This window comes from Myotis myotis, unplaced genomic scaffold (assembly GCF_014108235.1).
Source record: "Myotis myotis isolate mMyoMyo1 unplaced genomic scaffold, mMyoMyo1.p scaffold_m19_p_2, whole genome shotgun sequence".
In the NCBI taxonomy this organism is placed as follows: Eukaryota; Metazoa; Chordata; class Mammalia; order Chiroptera; family Vespertilionidae; genus Myotis; species Myotis myotis.
In genome coordinates this window covers 186,630,663-186,650,533 of record NW_023416324.1, presented here as the reverse complement: position 1 = coordinate 186,650,533, position 19,871 = coordinate 186,630,663, and the positions used below count along the sequence as shown (strand labels likewise).

Genomic DNA, 19,871 nt, shown 5'->3' with positions numbered 1-19,871 from the left:
AATACTCAGGCAATGTAATGTTTCACTTTTACTGCTGGATGAAAAAAATAAAGTAGTGGAGTGTTTGGGCTTTAGTGTAAAGCAGATTCAAGCTGGATCCCAGCTCTGCCCTTGGAACTGAGAGGCCTGGGGCAAATAACTAACGTCACCAGAAGCCCTCATCTCTAAAAAATATATATAATAATACCCCCCCCCACCTCACAGAGGTGTGAGAACTAACACTAAATCATCTTGATTAGTACTATTACTTATTGTTGTTGTTATATGTTATCTCCATCTTACAGATGAAGAAACTGAGGCACAGAGAGGCTAAGTAGTTTGTACCTGGCCACACAATGAGGTAGCCGCAGTGCCCAGACTTCCACCTAAATAATGTGGCTCCAGATTACACTCCTAACTGCTCCCTAGCATGTTTAATATTCTATAATTTCTAGAACTTTTAATAGCACGTTAAATTTACACAGCTCTTTCCAGCTTGTAAAAGGGTACCCATATGTCATCTTATTTTAATAATACGAGTCTGGAGGAAAGTGTTTATTGTTCATATCTTATGCTTGAGGACATTTTGCTCTGAGGTTTAGTGCCCTGACCAAGGACATCAGGTTGATAAGTAGCAAAGTTGGGACTCAAACTTTGAACCAACTCTCCATGCAGCAGTATCCACCAGAAAACATGTCCATGGCATCCAACATATACTGAATTTTTGAGATTATCATCCCTAAGGGGTGGGGGTGTAGGGGGGACAAGAGCCTAGCATCAAGGTAGATAGGGGGCTTAAATCACTGCAAAGAGCATTGTCTGAAAGTTATTAGTAATTGTCAAGTCTACATAATGAGATATGATGTGATCAAGCAAATCACACCAAGAATGGTGACGTTCCACACACCCTGGAAGCAGTCTACGAGTCCTGGCCAATGCCACCGATTCACTTGGACGCTTTCCTGGGCTGCAGCTCATTCTATTGGGTATCAGGGTATTTTCTTTTCTTGGGGGTAAAAACCTTGGTGACTGAGATTACTGTCACTCAAGGGCAGGAAGAGAGATCTGATATACAGATCATGAGGCCCTTGCATGTTTTTTACCTTGACATTTCCCATCCTCTTCAGAGCCACCTACCCAGTGTTTTTAAGTCAAATAAATGCAGATATGATGTTGCTTCATGGGTCAAACCACATCTATGCTGGTGTTGTTGTTTGTGTGTGTGTGTGTGTGTGTGTGTGTGTGTGTGTGTGTGTGTGTGTGTTTTAATCTTTATTGTTCAGATTATTACAGATGTTCCTCTTTTTTCCCCCCATAGCTCCCCTCCACCCAGTTCCCACCCCACCCCAGGCCCTCATCACCCCACCCCCCACCCCCCCTACCCCCCGGCACTGTCCTTGTCCATAGGTATAAGATCTTTGTCCAATCTCTTCCCACACCCCCCACACCCCTTCCCAGTTCCCCCCTGTACCCCCTTCCCCCAAGCAAAAGAAAAACAGTCAGTTACCTACAAGGGAGTACCCAATACGACTGTCAGCTGATTTCTCAACAGAAACTATGCAGGCCAGAAGAGAGTGACAAGAAATATGCTGGTGTTTTAATATTGTGACATTATCAACCGAATGTCCAAATCACTAGCATCTTATACATTTAGGCAAACAGGGAGTTTGTTCCGTATTTCAGACTGTTCCCAGCAGTAATGATGTTGAAGGCACTGATTTCTGTGCCAAGCCTAGTGGCTGGAACATTGGCTTAGACACATATGCATAGCACAGCAAGATGGTTGGCAAAGAGAATTGGAAGAGAGGGCAGTGCTTTTTATTCTTATTTCTGTTTTACAAATAACAAAACCACATGCCAGCCAGAGATTCAAACCCATGGACAGCACTTCCTTCTACACTGCAGCGGTTCTCAACCTGTGGGTCGCGACCCCCTTGGTGATCAAAGGACCTTTTCACAGAGGTCGCCTAAGACCATCCTGTATATCAGATATTTACATTACGATTTATAACAGTAGCAACATTACAGTTATGAAGGAACAACGAAAATAATTTTATGGTTGGGTCACAATATGAGGAACTGTATTTAAAGGGCCAGAAGGTTGAGAACCACTGTTCTACAGGATAAAAACTGTGCCTAAAAGCAAAGTGCGGCTTTCGAAACCACGACGACTTCAGTTTGGGCATTTCGATCAGATATTTACTCTCAGAGCTACAAGTGAGAAGGAGTTGGAGGAAACTCTTTGAGACTCTCTGGAAAAAAAAAAAAAATTTTCTTTGACCCGTGATGGCAAAGGTTAGATTGCTCTACTGCACTAGGGATAAAATACATTGCAACTGGTGACAATGGGAAGAGTAATTTGCCCATCCACAAACCCAAGGCTATGGGGCATACACCTCAAGTACATCCGGCATCTTAGTCATTGTGATCAGCATTTCTCTAACCACAGACAAATATGATGGTGAGACCTTTCAGGAAACATTTAATTGCCCATCCAATATATAAATTCCCTTCATACTACACATTTGAAGGCACAAAAAAATAAATTTAGAAATGTGCCTTAAAAGGCATTAAACCCTCAAATTTTAACCCTCAAATTTTTCTGAGCTCAGAGAGATATAGGTCAAAGAATTGCTTGCAAGAATAGATGTGAAACAAAGGCATCCTCTTGGTCATGTACTACTGTCCAGATCATAGTGATTCAACAGTAGACCTGTTACCCTTACTCTTGCACTTACCCCACTGTGCTGAAACCCTCTGTTCACATGTCTGTCACTCCCAATAGACGATCAGTTCCTCAAGGGCAGGAAACATTTTGTCTTTCTGTACTCAGTGCCCAACACAGTGCTTGGCTTAGGCTGTTGAATATATATTCAATAAATATTGAATAACTGGACTGAATTATGGGTCCTGAAACCTAATATGCACCTCTGATGCTGCCAATAACCTATATTTACAGATCAAACACAAAACTTCCATCTTTAAAGGAAGATACACAAACGCCTCTGTGCTGGCTCCCAGGTTGTGGAGTCAGCTAGCTAAATGCCCATGTGGTATCTATAAATGGATTCAACAAGTGAAATCAAATACAATACTTGTACACTTTTTCTGCTTCTGCCCTAGGTTAAAGAATGGGACAAGCCCTAACCGGTTTGGCTCGGTGGATGGAGCGTCAGCCTGCGGACTGAAGGGTCCCAGGTTCGATTCCGGCCAAGGGCACATGCGTGGGTTGCGGGTTCGATCCCCAGTAGGGGGTGTGCAGGAGGCAACCGATTAATGATTCTCATCATTGATGTTTCTATCTCTCTCTCCTTCTCTCTTCCTCTCTGAAATCAATAAAGAAATACATTTAAAATAAATAAATAAATAAATAATTTAAAAAAAAATGGGACAAGTTGAATATGCCTGTTATGACCTACATTTCAATGCACCATACTTCAAACACTTAATAACTGTTCTCCTCATTTAGCTCTCTGCTCAAATGTCGCCTTCTCAGAGAGGTCTTCTCTGACCACCCTTCTAAAAGGAGGCCCCTGGGTGCTCTCTAGCAAGTTACCCTGCTTAATCTTCTTCATCAACATCTGAATGTGGCCATATACATTTATTTCCCACACAATGGGAGCTCGCTGTAGGCAGGGGCCTTATCTGTGTGTGTGCTACCACCTTTCCTTCACCTAGAATTGTGGCCACTAGATAAAGAGCTGTTGAATGAATGAATCTGTGGTAGTCACCAAATAAGTATTTATACGGGGCTTAGTTTTCTTTTCAAGCATCTTGAATGAAAACCATATCAGCATTAACACACAAGTCATTTAGTGAGGCAAGCAATGAGCTCCACATCTGACATTAAGAGAAATGAAGTATGGTATTATTTTCAGATGAAAGACCCTAAACCCTTGGAGTGGCACTACAGCTCGTTGGGTGTGTGGCTTCACAATGGTAACAAATTATTTGAAGAAGAGTCAGGCATAGGGTTCCATATTCCAAGTTCACAAAACCACTCTGTAGGTATTGACAGCCAGCTACGGGCACATGGGGAGCTCCATCTCCTTTAATAAACCATGGTCAGGAGTATTCAGGTGTCTGTCAAATGCCGGCGCTCAATGTTCTTAGGAAAGTGAGTGCTTCTAGGATTTCATTCATCATTCCTTATATATACTAGGCACTCAATAACTATTTGTTGACTCGATTTGATTGATTTCATTTAAAATATACTTTGAAAATGTTAACCAGAGCAATGCTCCATGGAACAATCATTATGCATCCACACGCACACACACAAAAAATATGGATTTGGAACAAATGCTATACTTTAAGGAGTCAAAATCACAAAGTAAATTAATTCTTTAAAAGACTTATGTGTCTAAATTTTTAATTCCTTGGATAGTACCTTTTTTAAATCCAATCTAAAATGTCTAGTGTTTTTAATCTAATATAATTCAGTGAGCTTTAATAAGCGAAGTTGTTCCCACTAGAACCAAAATCCAGCTATTCCATTTTTGTAACCTTCTGTGTAAAGGAATGGGCTGAATTAATTTTTTTCTGAACTTTTTTATAGTTAATCAACAACATCATTGCCAAAGAAAACCACTTTTCAGAAGCTTCTCTATCCTGGTTTATAACTTATAATCAAAAACTAGAATTTTGCATCTGATGGGGTTAGTATGTAACATTATACTGTCGTATTTTCTGATGCTATAGTTAAAAGTACAAGATAGTTTCCATTATAAAAATTTTCCCATAGCCTGGTTACCCAGTGAAAAACATTTTCCTATAAAAATGGTATTTCCAATTCATAGGTTAGAAGTTATTGTGGGTAATTTTTTCAAAAAAAAAACATCAAAAATGTTTGATTGGCTTCAGAAAACAGTCTGCATTTATCTAGTCACATCAGTTGTTTTAAGGTGTATATATAGGATTGAGTAGTGTGATGAGAATATACCATGCAAACAAACAAATCACAATTAAAAAACAAACTTGAGACTTGAAACCCTGACAAATTCCTTAACCTGATCCAGTTAGAGCTACATGGATTGATTTCGGCAACTGCCTGTTCTGAGCAGCAGGAGAAAATGAAAATGGGGCATAAATATGAAGGCCAGAATAATCCCGTAAGCTTGAAATACCACAGATACATCACAGTGGATCTTACAAAGGTGTACCTTAGCTCTGGACTTCAACCCTTGGTCCTCCAGGGGGAAGGATGCTTGGAAATCTGATCTGTCCTGACAGGGTGAGGCAACCCTCTATGACCTTCCCCAGGCCCCACTGTGCCCGCTGCTCAGAGGCCAGCACACTTCACCCTGAACTATGAGCTTCCTTTAATTGTACACTTCACTTTCATTTTCCTTTAGCGTCCTGGTTTGGGGAATTTCTCCGTCTGTTCTGTTCTGAAAACTGGAAAGGACCCAAATGTCATGCATAGGGGGTCCTTCAATAAAATGTGTTACATCCAAACAATGGAAAACTTACTGCCTTTTTTAAAAGAATGGGTTAGATTGTTTTGAACTGACTGGGGGGAATTGTCTGAGGTATATTATTAACTTTTTAAAAAAGAAAAAAGCAAGTAGCTGAGAAACGATATGAAGCTATATAAATGTATTAGTACAGGAATGGGCAACCTTTTTGTGAGTGCATGCCAAAACCAGCAAAATCTCTGACTCAAAATTTTCTGCGTGCCAACCCTAATTTTTTGAGAACATGTTATGCCTACTTGATATCTCTTAAGGTGTACGTATGTGAAGAACCTTGAAGAAATAATAAAATTCATTCGAGCAACAAAAACACAGTATATGATGATGAAAAATACATTTATTTTTTAATGTATACATGTACACTGATAGTCCGACAGAAAACTTTATGACTCCGTTTGATATTATCAGTGGGACTTTTGCTGCTGCATCACTGATGACAGAGATTTTACATCAGGTTTATATTTCGTGACCTTCAGAGATATGCACGAGATACTACTTTCATCCGTCAGGCTACTCCTATTACGAGACTTAACAAAATTCACCACTGAGAACAAAGATTCACAAGCGTATGTGGATGAAACCAAAACACTGGAAGGCAGGGAGAGTTAAGGCAGAGGCGTAGAAATTGCTCTTCCCCTCTTTCATCAATCCATGTCTATGGTCTTTAAGATAACTTGTTATGTAAAATTATTTATTTATCTAAGATGCACCTACACTGAATTTATCTGAAAAATAAAAAAAAAATTGATATTAAGAAAAAAATGTAAATGGAAGATTATAAGAGAAGGTTTCGCGTGCCAGCAAAAGTTACTGGCGTGCCAGGGTTGCCCACCCCTGTACTAGTAGGTGTTAACAGATACATGGGGTCTGGCTGGTGTGGCTCAGTAGTTGAATGTCAACCCATGAACCAGGAGCTCACAGTTAGAGTCAGGGCACATGCCCGGGTTGTGGGCTAGTGCAGTAGCAGCCAATCAATGATTCTCTCTCATCATTGATATTTCTATCTCTCTCTCTCCCTCTCCTTTCATCTCTGAAATAAATAAAAACATAAAAATAATAGATGCATAGGGGAAATCCGCAGGACTTTAATTAAAAGATGAATAGTGATCATCTGCAGGCAGTATGTGACAAAAGAAAGAGGATGGACTGCAAAGAACTTTTGTTTTTCTATGTGATAATTCTTACAGTCTTTAAATTATTAGAACAAGTATGTATAAATTTTGTAATGAGAAAAAATCATGTTTATAAGATAATGGAAAAGACTGATAAAGACTTTAAGACATTATATAAATAATATATGAGGGCGAATCAAGTCTGAGCCCATGTGTGAATGCCTATACCATTGCTGGAATTCAGTCCATGAACCACTGAAACTGCATGAAAATTTTTATGCATATTTGCATTTCCTGGACAGAGGCTCCCTGTCATCAGATTCTTGCAGGTGTCTGAGACCCAAAAGAAAGTCACAAACCAAGATAGTTGTTCCATCCTTCCATTCATTTTTGTTATTGTTTTATCATGAAACATTTTATTACTACTTACTTTCATAGTTCCTGCCAAAGGCAAAGTCTATAATCAACACCAAAGTATAAAAGCTGTGGTTGCTAGTCTGCCCTCATGTAAAGAGGTTCCCAATGCCTTAAGAGTAGGATAAGAAGTCACCGGTCATGGGGGAAGAAAACTCTTAATGGGCAATGAAACCCTACAATCGTTCAGGGCTTGAGAACATTGTCCAAGGCACAAATAGCCCTGTTTTCTCCAAAACGATGCGAGATTTATGAAATGGGTGGGGTGGAGTAGGGGTTATGGAGTGAGGAATGGGGTGTGAGGATGGGAGGGAAGGATGGGAGGGGGGGGGAAGTCATAGTTGCATTTGAATTAGGGTGTCCCCATTATGTAAGTGGAGTTCATTTAATCAGTGAAACAAGATTCAATGCAGCATCATTATCTGTGAGCCTCAAATTGTTTAAAATAGCCTTTAATTATCAATGTACATTAAAATATACAGCAAAATTATTGTTGCTATGATATATTAATATGACCTAAAGTGGGCTTAAAATTTATGTAAACCTTGGCTTCTGATGACTTTTGTGAATCTCAGATTCCTAGGAATTACATGAGTGCACCAACTGTTCCACCATCTCTACCTCGACTCTACCGAGCCTGCAGAGTCAGGTCCCATACAGTTTCCATAAACCTTAAGATCAAGTGTAGATCAATAACAATTTGCAATTTAATAAGTGAGAAGCCATGGGTTATATCTGTACTGGCAAAATGAGGAACAGTACTGGTGAAAATTAGGAATAATACTCTACTTTCCAAATGTGCTTTCCCAATGGTTTATCACTGTCAAAATAGGCCAGTTGTGGGTTTTGTATGCAATGAAAGTGTCAGGTATCCCAGAGTTCTAGTGCTGACATTACCTGATGTCACGGGTTTCACAAGCAGAGAAATTGAAAGGGCTCACATAATCTACCTAAGCCCATCGGTAACCACCACCACCTAATTGTACTGGTATCTGCCATATGCAAAGCATAGAACCAGGCACTATACAAAACTGGGCTCTCCAAGAGTTTTACAGTTTAGCTAGAAAAATAAGATAGACAGATGATAGATAGGTAGATAGATAGATAGATAGATAATAGGTAGATAGATGATAAACAAGGAACTTATAATAAAACGCCAAAATGATGGAAGGTAAAAATTATTTCACGCTATTAAAATGAAAAGACAGAGAAATCATGACTCCAGGAGTGATGAGGATGAACCTCATGAAAAAGGACGGGTTTCAACTACATCTTAAAGGAGTTAGATTTTGATGGTCCAAGTACAGGATGGGTATATCTACAGACTATGACAGTATTGTGGCCAAAAGTTGAAAGACAGAAACAAAATAATGGGCATGCATTGAACTCTTACTATATTTAAGACATTAGTTTATCAAATGCTCACATGAGGTAAGTATCTTTAGTCTATTAGTAAGAAAACTGAGGCACAGAAAGATTAAGTGGCTTGCATTCCTTTCACCCAGCTAGTAATTGGTGGAGCCAGGATTCAAACCCAAGCAAATTCAACTCATAACCTGGGCTCAGAATCACCACATTTTTCTGATTCAAGAGTAGGAGGCCCCCAAAGACCAAGCTAAGGAATTTGGGCTTCAACATCAGGTGTAAAAATTACAAGCTAGCTGTCTGATAACCCATTGATAATGCTTATAAGCATGGCTCATCTCTACCCTAAATCCTCCTCTACAATCATTGAATGATCTGATGATTTTTTCCAACAATGCTAACCAATAGTAACAAGTATTTATTGACCAGTCCCTTGACCCGGGGTCCTCAAACTTTTTAAACAGAGGGCCAGTTCACTGTCCCTCAGACCGTTAGAGGGCCGGACTATAGTTTTAAAAAAAAACTATGAACAAATTCCTATGCACACTGCACATATCTTATTTTGAAGTAAAAAAACAAAACGGGAACAAATACAGTATTTGTATTTGCATGTGGCCCATGGGCCGTAGTTTGAGGACCCCTGCCCTTGACTATAGCACTAATTTAGATATTACAAAGTTCTGATTTCAAACTTTATTGGAAGTGTGCATTGTATTGGTATTCCGTCACCATACCTTGCCCTTTTAGTCCTCAGGACTTAATTTTTCCTGTTATTCACCTAACATTTCTGCTAGAAGAAAAACTCATGATAGTAAACAGAACAATATATGTTTATATTCAAATGTTCCCTGAACATATATAACCCTGTTGCAAGGAAAGTCACCTTTGTCAATTAATAGATTTATCCCTTAAAAACTATTTTCTCTGTCTTAGATTTATGTCTTAAAAATCAGTTGAGTTCTTCAGTTACAGATGTACAGGATAGGACATTTGGACCCTCCTAGGGGGTAGGGGCGAACTCTTCCTCTGTTATACCCACAGTAGCCAAACGACTTCTTCTCCCACTGTGGAAAACCACAGAAAACTGTCTCCTAATGATTTACTGCCCAACCCCCAGCCCACAAATCAAAGAATTGGGTTGAAAAACAAATAAGAAAGGATGGTGTCCAGTGGCTATGTGAAGGGGGGTGAGTGTTTCAGTTTATTTTCTTAAACCAATTAATGATGAAGCGGCATGGAAGGAAAGAAAGACAAAACATGGCTGTGAAAGACTTTTTTTCCAGCTAAATGGCTAGATATCAGATTCTGTAATAAGTACTTCCACCTATCAAAACACACACACACACGCACACGCACACACACAAACTTTGAGGTAGAGGAGGAAGATATAGATCTTAAAAATACAAGGTAATATTCAGGAAGGCTTGTGGCTATCGTAAAATATTGGGACTTTAAAGGACGTTTGGAAATCATCTAATCTGTCTAGTTCAAGCCCAGGGTCCACGAACTATACATGACAGACAGAGGTGTTCGGTTAGGCCTGCAGAAGGTTGTGTGTTGTCATTGTTGTCTTTTAAATTGAACCAACATTTTAAAGTAAAAAAAAATACACATAACAATCCAGATATGTGACTTCTCTTAAAAAGGGGAAGACCTAGCAGCCCTGGCACCCTTGCCCAAATGGCAGCAGTGGCGTGGGCCTGAGAAGCAGCTGTGACTTTTAGAGTAGTCTTGAACTCCCAGTCTGCCAGTCCCCACTACTCCCACTACTCTTGTGTTCTGGAATACAAAGGCTGGATGACAAAATTTTTAACAAAAATAAGAGGTTAGCCCAGCCAGTGTGACTCAGTGGTTGACCCATGAACCAAGACGTCACTGTTTGATTCCCGGTCAAGTCAGATGACCAGGTTGTGGGCTCGATCCCAGTAGGGGCGGGCAGGAGGCACCAGTCAATGATTCTCTCTCATCATTGATGTTTCTCTCTCTCTCCCTCTCCCTTCCTCTCTCTGAAATCAATAAAAACAGTTTTTTAAAAGATGTTTTAAAAAATAAGAGTTTAGTGCTTATACCCACCTTGTCTAATCATGCATTGTACCTGCCAGTTCCTGTAAGCTTTTGAGTTTACAAGCTCTACTCTAGTTCAGTTCCCGCTTTTAGAGAAAAGCAACTCAGCTAGGGTATTAAAGTGACTTACAAAACTCATTCCGTTAAAAGTAAAATTTCCGTACACAATGGATCATGATCTAATGACAACTGGAGAGTACGCACGACTATCTTTAGGCTGTGTGCCTACAATGTCAAAATCTGTGGAGCAAAGTTGAAATCTTCATCACTTTACATATACAGCGCCCCCTCGCCCCAAGATTCTCAAGTTTGCAGAACAAATGTATTGCCTATTTTGGCTTGGTATAGACAGTTTTTATGAGTCCAAATTTTAGATATGGCTTCCCTTTTATCTTAAGGGCATGATTCATTGAGAAGACATGCAAAATGCTTACTTTATGCATGCAAATACTTCTAAAAATGAACTGGGTAAAAATAATACAGGAAGGATAATAATGCCTAAAAGATTTCTCTACGGAAAAACTAACTGATATATCAGAAAAGAAGTGACTAAAATTTATTGGGTGTTCACTTGTGTCTTAAATACTTTGCATACGTTTACCCTGTTTAACCCCTCAGAGCAGCCAAAGAACAGTGGTATGTATAAGAACTTGCATAAATACCATAACCTGAACAAATCCAACATACAAAATTAATTCCTTTAGGCTTGTTCTTGAACAGGTTAAGAGTTAAGGTTATATAGTTAGTGACCTCTAGGCAGGTGTCTGCTAAGGGAATTAGTAAAATCTCTTTTCCAAATCAAATCTCTCCTTTATCATTGTTATAAAAGTTAGTAGTCAAGGATTTGGCTGATATACAAGCCAAAAAAAGTTTGCTAATGAATAAGAATAATAATTAAAATCAAAATAAGAAGTAATTCAAGAATGAGCGCTTTGAAGAGTAAGGAATTTGATTAAAAATTCAATTGCTTTTTTTCTATAATGAAACAGTTCTTTAACCACAAAACAGCTTTTATAATAATGCAGAAGAGTATGGTTCCAAGTAAAACACTCCCCCATTTTAATCATGGCTATTATTTTTGAAAATGAAAATGGCTGAGGTCATTGTAATCTATTTTAGGGTTTGCATGGGTTGGTGGTATTTTTTTTCTTGGCTTTGAGCTCTCCACATTACCAGCTAAACATTATGGGTTTTGCTATGTACCCTTTCAAATCCCATTCTTTTTAATAATGTTGTACTTTATACACATAAATTAGAGTGAATTCCACTTTCTTTCCTAACAACTCCAGATGGGGTCCACACTTTCAGGACTAGAACTTGCCTTTTTTTTTAAATTGTGTGTAGTGTACTTCTTAGAACAAGTATGTTCCTATCTGCATTAAAATGCCGTGGATGTTCAAATGCTGAAAGATTAGTAAAAACAGGGTTCATGTGGTCCTTTCAAAACCAAACTGAAATATGAGAATAACATCTGTGTAGCTACCCCTTCCAACTTACAAAGACAGACACAGATAAAGAAAAAAATGCCCCAAACAACTCAATCTGGACAGAAGGCTACATCTACCAATACCTATGGGCTGGGGGAGTCTATAGATATCCACTTAAGACACATCAGTGAAGCTCTCTGTCCCCTGTAGGACATGGCAGGCAAAACTGTCACATGACCTAAGGCACTACAGTTACACAATCAGGCCTCCCTTTAGATGTGATTAATATTTCACTGACTTTCTGAATTTAGCTTGGTTTTTATTATAATTCACTCTCACATCACAAAGACCAGCCCCAGACCCCTCTAAATAGCACCAACCCAGTCACAGGAGAGAATGTTTTTGCAAAGCACACATATTGTGAAGGTTTGCCTACTAAAATGCTTTAAGCTCTGTTTGTTTGTTTATTTCTTTAAAAAAAATCAACTTGCAAGGCCAATGTAATAAGATGCTGTAGCTTTTACGAAAGGTGAAATAATTTTAAACACAGACACACAATGAGTTTATTTATTTAGAAACTTGTTAAAGAGAGTCTGGGAATTCAAATATTCAATGTTGACATTGTACAGAACTGGCCAGGAGCCAGAACTCAGTCTCCAGAGGGACCCATTGGACAAGGAATTCAGGCCTTTCTCTCCTCCCACTTGAGCTAAATAGGTAGAGGCCATTAGTTATACCCACAGCAATATCTGAACCGCACTCAAATAGGCTGCCCTAGCCAGGGCACTTCAAAGGAGGGCAAGTGTGTTTAGCTTTTTAGTGCTGAACTAGAGCAATATGTCACACTTTTGAAAGAGTTTTGTAAACAGTTTCTTCCTTATGTAGAAACAACTCTGAAGTTTCTTGTATGGCATGTAAGCAAAGGTAATTAACAAGGATTATACTTTTTTCATTTACTGAGGGGGAAAATAATACCAATCTGTGTGCGAGCCGGGGATCTCAGAGAAGCACAGTTTGTCTCTTCCTTTCTCCCTCTCTTGTTTTCTGTGCCGTTTATCTCTTTTTATCCTCTTCCTCACACTTGTTCTCACTACACAGCCAATTTCCTTGAGAATTCCCTGGTAAATTCCGAAGGCCAGAAGAGTAGGAAGGGGGGAGGATCTAATTTTAGAAACAGGACCATAGCAAATGGCGTGGGGAGGGAACTAATGGTTCATACTAGGCAGTCCAGCGGAAAAGAAAAGCAGACCCCACAGACCTTTTTAGAAAGTGCCTAGAACAGCGGCTTCCAGCCGAGGAGGGGTTCGCCACCACTCGGGAAAAATGTGCCTGACGTCCTCATAGTGTGGCTGTCGCTCCATCTCTTCCCCAGCCTCTCACCCCTTGCCACAGGAGACTGTGGAGGGGGCTGTCCCGCTGGGGACAGTGAATCCAAGAGGTGTGCCCTCCCTCTTCACTTGAGTGGGTTTCTGAACCCTGGATGTGTGACTGTGTGTGTGTGGGGGGGGGGGGGGTGCATGTGTGTGTACACCGTCCATGCAAACCTCTCTGAGGGAAGCAGCTTGCCAGGCACGCAGCACCTCTGAGAGTGGAGAGGGATGAAGTGCTCTGGCCCCAGCTTGGGAGCCAGGAGCTGGGCGGCTGGAGGAGGGATGTGTGGGGGCCACCCTGGGGGAGGCTCTGCCTTCCCAGGCACTAGGACCTCCCCAGTTCTACCTCCACTCCGAACCAGGCGGCTTTGAGATGAGGGGTGGGAGGGTGTGCCCAGCTCTTGGGAACAGGGCCCTGCCAGGCGCTGAGTACCTTGGGAACAGGGTAAGAGCCCTTGGCCAGGAGATGACAAGTCAAGTTTCTCCACTTCAGGGCCGGCTTCCAGCAGGGACAAAGAGGAGGAGGTGCAGGGACAGTGGCCACTAAGCTGGGCATGCAGAGGGCAACTGGGCACTCTCTTGCCCTACTTGCCCTCTCCTTGGACCGGGACAATGGCGCCAGGTGTCCCCAGCTGTGGCCTTCCTGCATCAGGCCACATCTGCAGCCTCCTCTGCAGCCTCGGATTACCTGGCCCCAACTTCCCAAACTGAAATAAAATAAATTCCAAACGACAGATGTTTAAAGGGAAACTGCTGATAGAGTTACCACCTCCGACTTTTACCCAAAAACAAGAAGGAAGCAAGCATGTCGTGGAACGGCGTGTTCCTTTCTATTTGATAAGCGACCTACGTGTTGAATGTCGCCGGCAGAGGCCCGGGTGGCAGGGAGAGGCCTCCGCTCAGAAGGCCCCGAGAGCCGAGCTACCCCACCAAAGGCACGCGCGGGCACCCACCCCATCGCCTCAGCCCCTACAAATAGAAACCCGAAAAAGGCGCTTTTCTTTCCACCCTTCCTGCCTCTGCTGCTAATGAACCGTCCCCTTCCACAGTGCGGAGGGTGAGGGGGAATGGAAAGCGTTATTAACCTTCCCTTAAACACAGATTTTTTTTTTTTTTTTTTGGCGAAACATAGAAATGCTGCAGAAAGGCTACACTCCAGGTGCCAAATGCAATAAAGAAGCCCTAAGCCAAGGTAATGGTCAGGTGATGGCCAATAAACCGCCTTCCTAGAAGGGGCCGCTGCCTCCGTTGGGCCAGTGCTTCTCCTCCTCAAAAGCAGGACGAAATGAGCAACTGAAATGGATTTTTTAACAAAGCTCCGTGTTTGCATCTGCAGGGCTGGGTTGTTTTGTTTGTTGGTTGGCTGGGGTTTTGTTTTGTTTTTTAAGGAGGGAAAACCTCAGGAGGTAGGCAGAGGAGTGCAGGCTGGAACTTGGGAGAGCGTTTCCCTTTTTTACCGTGGGTACTGGGCTGCTACAACGGCCGCCATCTACCTTACCCACTTCAAAAACCTCTTCTTAAACCGAGATCAAGTGTACGCGTAACAAGTGCCCCCGTCACCTTCTGCGTCTTTACGAGACTTCTGGGGTGCTGGTAGCTGAGGGGGGTGACTCGCTGCCATCCGTTCGTTGCTGTAATTGGAACCCTGCGGGTATCACTTTGGGGAAATGGGGGGGGGTGTCCTTCGGGGTTTCGAGCTCTGGACAAGCTGAGCAGACCCAGCCTCACTTCTGCCCCATCATCAGGAGAAAAACAGATGCAACCGGCGTGTCTAGCACCGCCCAGGGGCTAGCCGCCCTGTCCAAGAAAACGCTGGGAAGCTCCCGGCTCTGCCCTCCGGGCTTGGCTTTTATTCTTCCTTTTCTGGAAGATGGGGATGAAAGCCAAGGGCTTGAGGCAGTACGCATGTCCATCTTCTTGCTTTTCCCTTCTTTGTTTTTTAATTAAATGGTTTATTCCTCCCAAATGACTGCCAACGAATTTATAGGTTTAAACTATTGTGTTTTTAAAAAGCCCTATCAAAATGGGAAAATGGGTTGTGCGTTCCTTCTGGGTTTAACTTCGGTGGGGACTTTCAGAGTCTGTGGCCCCTGGGATAGGTCCATGGGATCCTGGAGGGAAGCCCGACAAGACTTGGCCACCGAAGAAATTTACAAACGACAAAAAGAATAACAAGCAATTGAGAAAACCTCTGTCTCTAGGTGACTTGCTTCCGCTGCAATGTTTCTTTTCCGCAACAAGCAAGGTAGGTTTGCTTTTTCAAGTCTGCTGCTCACACAGCCTCTGCCTAACCCAGAAAAAGAAAGAAACCGGTGCAGACAGAGCGGCAAAGTTTTCGTTGGGTGGCGCGGCAGGGGTCACCACCATGTGCTTGGAAACTCACGCATTACGCGGTGGGGAAGTTACTAGCGCTTCAAAACACAGCAAAAAAAAAAAAAAAAAATGCATCGTTTTCATACGATTTCCTTTATTGCCCAGATTGTGACTGAGTTGCATAAAGCAGTACTTCTGTCTGAGAAAGGCAGCTGCGGTGACAACAGCTGGAGCCGCGCGAGGGGGAACCTGAGGCTTAGCAAGGAAAGTTTGCAAGAGTTCCCATCTAGTTAGCAGAGAGCGGCGGCGGCGGCGGCATCCTCAGAGGCACCAGACACAAAATAACCGGCCCTCCCCCCGGATGAATGACAACTATCACCAGGCCAGAGAAGAGGCTTGTTTTCTGCATGCTGCGTGGGCTGTGCGTGCGAGAATATATTAATTCGACAGCATACAGCTTGGCAATTAACACAGCTGAAAAAGTTGCTCAAAAAAATTCGAAGGGTTTTGTGTTCTGCTTTCACTTCAGCGGATACCCGGCATGAGGCGCGCGAAGCCTTCGGCTTTCATTGCACAACTTACACTGGGTTGGAACAGACTCTCCCCCCGCCCGCCCCTCTCCTCCCGTATTATCTCCCCCCCCCCCCCGCCCGCAATCACACACACACACTTCTAACCTTTACTCGCAATTGAAGTCCCCAGGCCTGCAAGCACATGTACATCTATTCCTCCTCCCACGAAAATAAAGACATCGGCCTCATTTAAAAGCAAACAGGAAAAGCAGGAGTTCCAGCGGCGCGCTTTGACCCTGTCGCAGCTAAGTGAGATGAACACTATCCAAAAAGAGAAACAGATGGGCTGATGACCCAAACCGCCTGATATTTGGGTTGATCCCTGAGACCAGGGCGAGAGGAGCCGCGCCAGGGAGTGAGGGGATGCTTGGGTGAGGACTGGCCGGAGCAGTGGACAGGCGCCCGCAGTGACAGCATCTCTCTGGGCGAGACCGCGCGCTCCCACCGCCGCAGAAACCCGGCCGGCCGAGCCGGAACCTGAGGCTTCCTCTCGCGCGGCTGCTGCGGGGACGCCTGAGGCTGCCGGGTTTGGGGCGTACTTGGCTTTCATATGCAAGGGGGAGAAGGGGGGAATAGGGATGTCCCCGGGAGAAGCATCCCACCCCCTCCCCACCTCTGCTCTTTCTAGGCTACAGGCAGAACAATCAGAGTTCTGTTCTCTGCGAGTGGGAAAGCGAAGGGCGGCCTGTCCTCTCCCGAGGCTGCTCCGAGCCCCACGTGCTGACACCTCTCGGAGGAGCGCTTTGGACCGCCCCGGATCGCTCCGGGTCTTGGTACCGCCGAGTCCCCTTAGACTCGAGGTAGAAACCTTTCAACAAGCCCAGTCCTGCTGCCTACAGTCCCGGTGGACGCTCGAGCCGTAGGAGACAGGGTCGGGCCCGCGGGCCAAGCCGGACAAAGTCACCCAACACTTCTGCGAGAAGAGTGGGGGAGGGGGTCCCGCCGCCCCCGCTCGGAACCCGGTGGCCCTCACCCCGCGCGCGTCTCAGGCCGCTCCACGCCGAGCAGGCAGGGGGCGCCGGGGAGGGTGAGCGAGCCGGGAGCCCGGCTGCCTCCAGGAGAGCGGGAGGCTCCTCCGCGCCTTCGCCGCGGCCCCGAGTCCCGGCAGCCCGCCCCCTGGGGGTCACTCGGCGCCCCGCCAGCCCGAAGCTCCGGGACCGCGGAGCGCGCCCTTTCGGCCCCCTGCTCCCCGGCGCCTGCCGCCGCTGGCTGCGCGCCCTCCACTCCCCGCTCTCCACGCGCTCGCGGGGCCTCTTCTCTCCCCACCTGCCCGCGGCTCGGCGGCGCGGGTCACTCTCCGCCGCCTGTGCGCCCACACACGCCCCGCGACTACAGCCCCCTCCCTCGCCTCCCCCACTCCCCACCCCCGTCCTCCCGCCACGCCGCCGAGCACAGCCGAGCGCACAGCGCCCACTACCGCAGCCGCGCTGGGGCGCAGCCCGCCGGCCCGCGCAACTTCCAGCGGCCGCCGCGCAACTTTTCCCAACTCCGCCGCCGCCGCCGGCCGCCGCCGCCGCCGCCACCGCGGCTCCCTCGGAGCCTGCCACCCACCCCAAACCCCAGACAAACCCAGCACCAAAAATGCTCCCTTCCCTACCCCCCCCCCCCGCTCCCCCTCCCACACCCGGGACTAGCTGGTTGGCCAGAGGCAACTCTCCTCCGCCTGGGGGAAGGGGAGGGGGAGACTCTCATCTCTTCTCCCCCCACCACCACCACCCCACCCCTTCCCGCTCACTCTCGCGCTCTCTCCTCCCTCCCACCCCGGTCTTGGCTGCCCCCACCCCCACCCCCACCCCGGGGTTGCCACAGCTGGTCCGTGCGCGAGTCTGAGGGCTGCCGGGCTCCTCTGGCGCCCAAACCAGGAGCGAGAGCGCGGGCGGCGGGGCGCGGAGGGGGACCGGCAGGTTGCTGAGGCTGCGCTGCGCCCGCCCTCCGCCCGGGGCCCCGGAGCGAGCCGCAGCCCCGCGCTCACTCCCGGAGCGCCGGAGACAGATATGCAAGATGGCAGAGGAGGGGAAAAGCCAATAGAAAAGGGATATTGCACCTACTTGTGGCCAGTTTCCTTGCCCTGCCTTTGGATCTCATGCTGTGCCCAGTCCTGCAGCCGCTGGTGTGTGGTTGGGGTTTTTTTTTCTTGGATCTTTTCCTTCTTTTGCTCTCCCTCTCCCTCCCTCTTCTCTCTCTCTCTTTCTCTCTCACACACACACACACACTCTCTCTCTCTCACTCTTACACACACACACACACACACACACACACACACACACACACACACACACTCGGTCTTTCCCTCTTTCACTCCCTCCCTCTCTCCCTTTCTCTCAATCCACACTCGCTATCTCTCCTGCATTGTCAGTTTGGACACCTTCGCACATGCGCGCTAGACGCCCCTCCAACATCTCAGCGCCGCCAAAAAAAGTTTGGAGCGATTTATCACTTTGATTTGGAGATCTTGTCAGATGGCAATCGCCGAGGAGGCGGAGAAAGGGAGCCACGGGGAGGGCGGCGGGGGGCGGGGAGCGAGCGCGGGGAGCCGGAGGGGAGCAGACACCTCGCCCCTCCACCCCCCAAGAAAGGAATGAAAAGACTCAGGCAGAGTATTGATTTCGTGTTGGAATGACCAATAAGCCTCTATCATTATTATTCCTGTTTTTCACACCATCAATTGCAGGATGTTTTCTATACCGTCCACACCGAGAAGGCGGGGTGGAGGAGGACTTTTTGAATCTTTCCCGTACTAAGGAGCTAGCAGGACGGGGCTCTCGAAGAATGATCCGGGAGAAAGTGAGAATCATCCTGAACTTCGGCAAATCAGATGCTGCCGCCGCTCCTGCTACTGGAGCTATTGCGGCTTCTGCTTTCAGAGTTGAAAACAGAATAAGTAACTGTTCCTTCTCGCTTGTAGGTATCATAGCAATGCTGGTCGTCACCCTTAGACCATTTTCGTGGCCTATTCCCACCAAGTAGTAATTTTCGCCTTTGAATCCCAGGGCTGGGCAGGCTCCGGGCATTTGATATCCACGACCTCCTGCCTTCCCTGAGGTCGGCTGTCACCTTCCGGCCTCCCTCGCCGCTGCCCCGTGCCTCCGGCTGCAGCTCAGCCTGCCTGCCATTTTCACTCATTCGCTTAAACCCACAACCTCCGGGGTGGTAAGAAGAAGGAGGTGGGGAAATCTATCTCGCACCCTCAAAACATACATGGTTGAAATTTGCTTTTATTACAGGATTTACCAAGGAAGTGGGTAGCAGAAACGTTCAAGGTAGACTCATTTCCAGCTACGTATAGATTTTTCTCTTGGTACAACCTCCTTGCGTGAAACAGTTTTGTTCAGGACCTTTCCCGAGCTATTTATGTCCCCCATTAATATCTGTGGCAAATCCTGCCAGACACCATAAAAGAAAATTACAATCTTTTCAGGCTCTGTATGACAACAATACATCCTTGATGTTCAAGTTAAAGAAACGGGAAAAGAAAATCAGGTCTGGTCGTGAGTTTGGCGAAGTCAGGGGAGGGAAGGGGAGATCATGGAGAGTGCCCAGTTGTACCTGTTGTTATTTATTGTCAAAACCAGGGCTAGGGCTGTCAGTGAGCAAACAGCCAGGTTCGACCCCAGAGGCCATCCATCAATGGCTCACAGATATCTTTCTTCGAGGAAATCAAAATTCAAAGGGTGTACCACAGCTAAACATGCCCACCGTTTCTCTTTCTCCAGAGCTGTGTAATTCCGGGGGCGTTTGGCTGTAAGCTACAGGTCCTTGGAGAACCAAGGTACGGGTCCCA

At 45.4% G+C, this 19,871-nt stretch overlaps 1 protein-coding gene across 7 annotated transcripts in view; it reads right to left on the bottom strand.

Annotated features, from left to right (window-relative positions):
• Positions 1 to 18,526, bottom strand: part of MECOM (MDS1 and EVI1 complex locus) — a 582,697-nt gene extending 564,171 nt beyond the window's left edge. For 4 of the 7 annotated variants that reach the window (XM_036350937.1, XM_036350939.1, XM_036350938.1 and 1 more), the window contains exon 1: positions 18,139 to 18,524. In XM_036350937.1, the coding sequence (XP_036206830.1) occupies positions 18,139 to 18,175 (37 nt within the window). In that variant the 5' untranslated portion in view covers positions 18,176 to 18,524. Of the gene's footprint in view, positions 1 to 18,138 lie in introns of all 7 variants that reach the window. The other 3 variants (XM_036350941.1, XM_036350944.1, XM_036350945.1) reach the window with 3 other exon arrangements.
• Between the last annotated feature and the right edge of the window lie 1,345 nt (positions 18,527 to 19,871).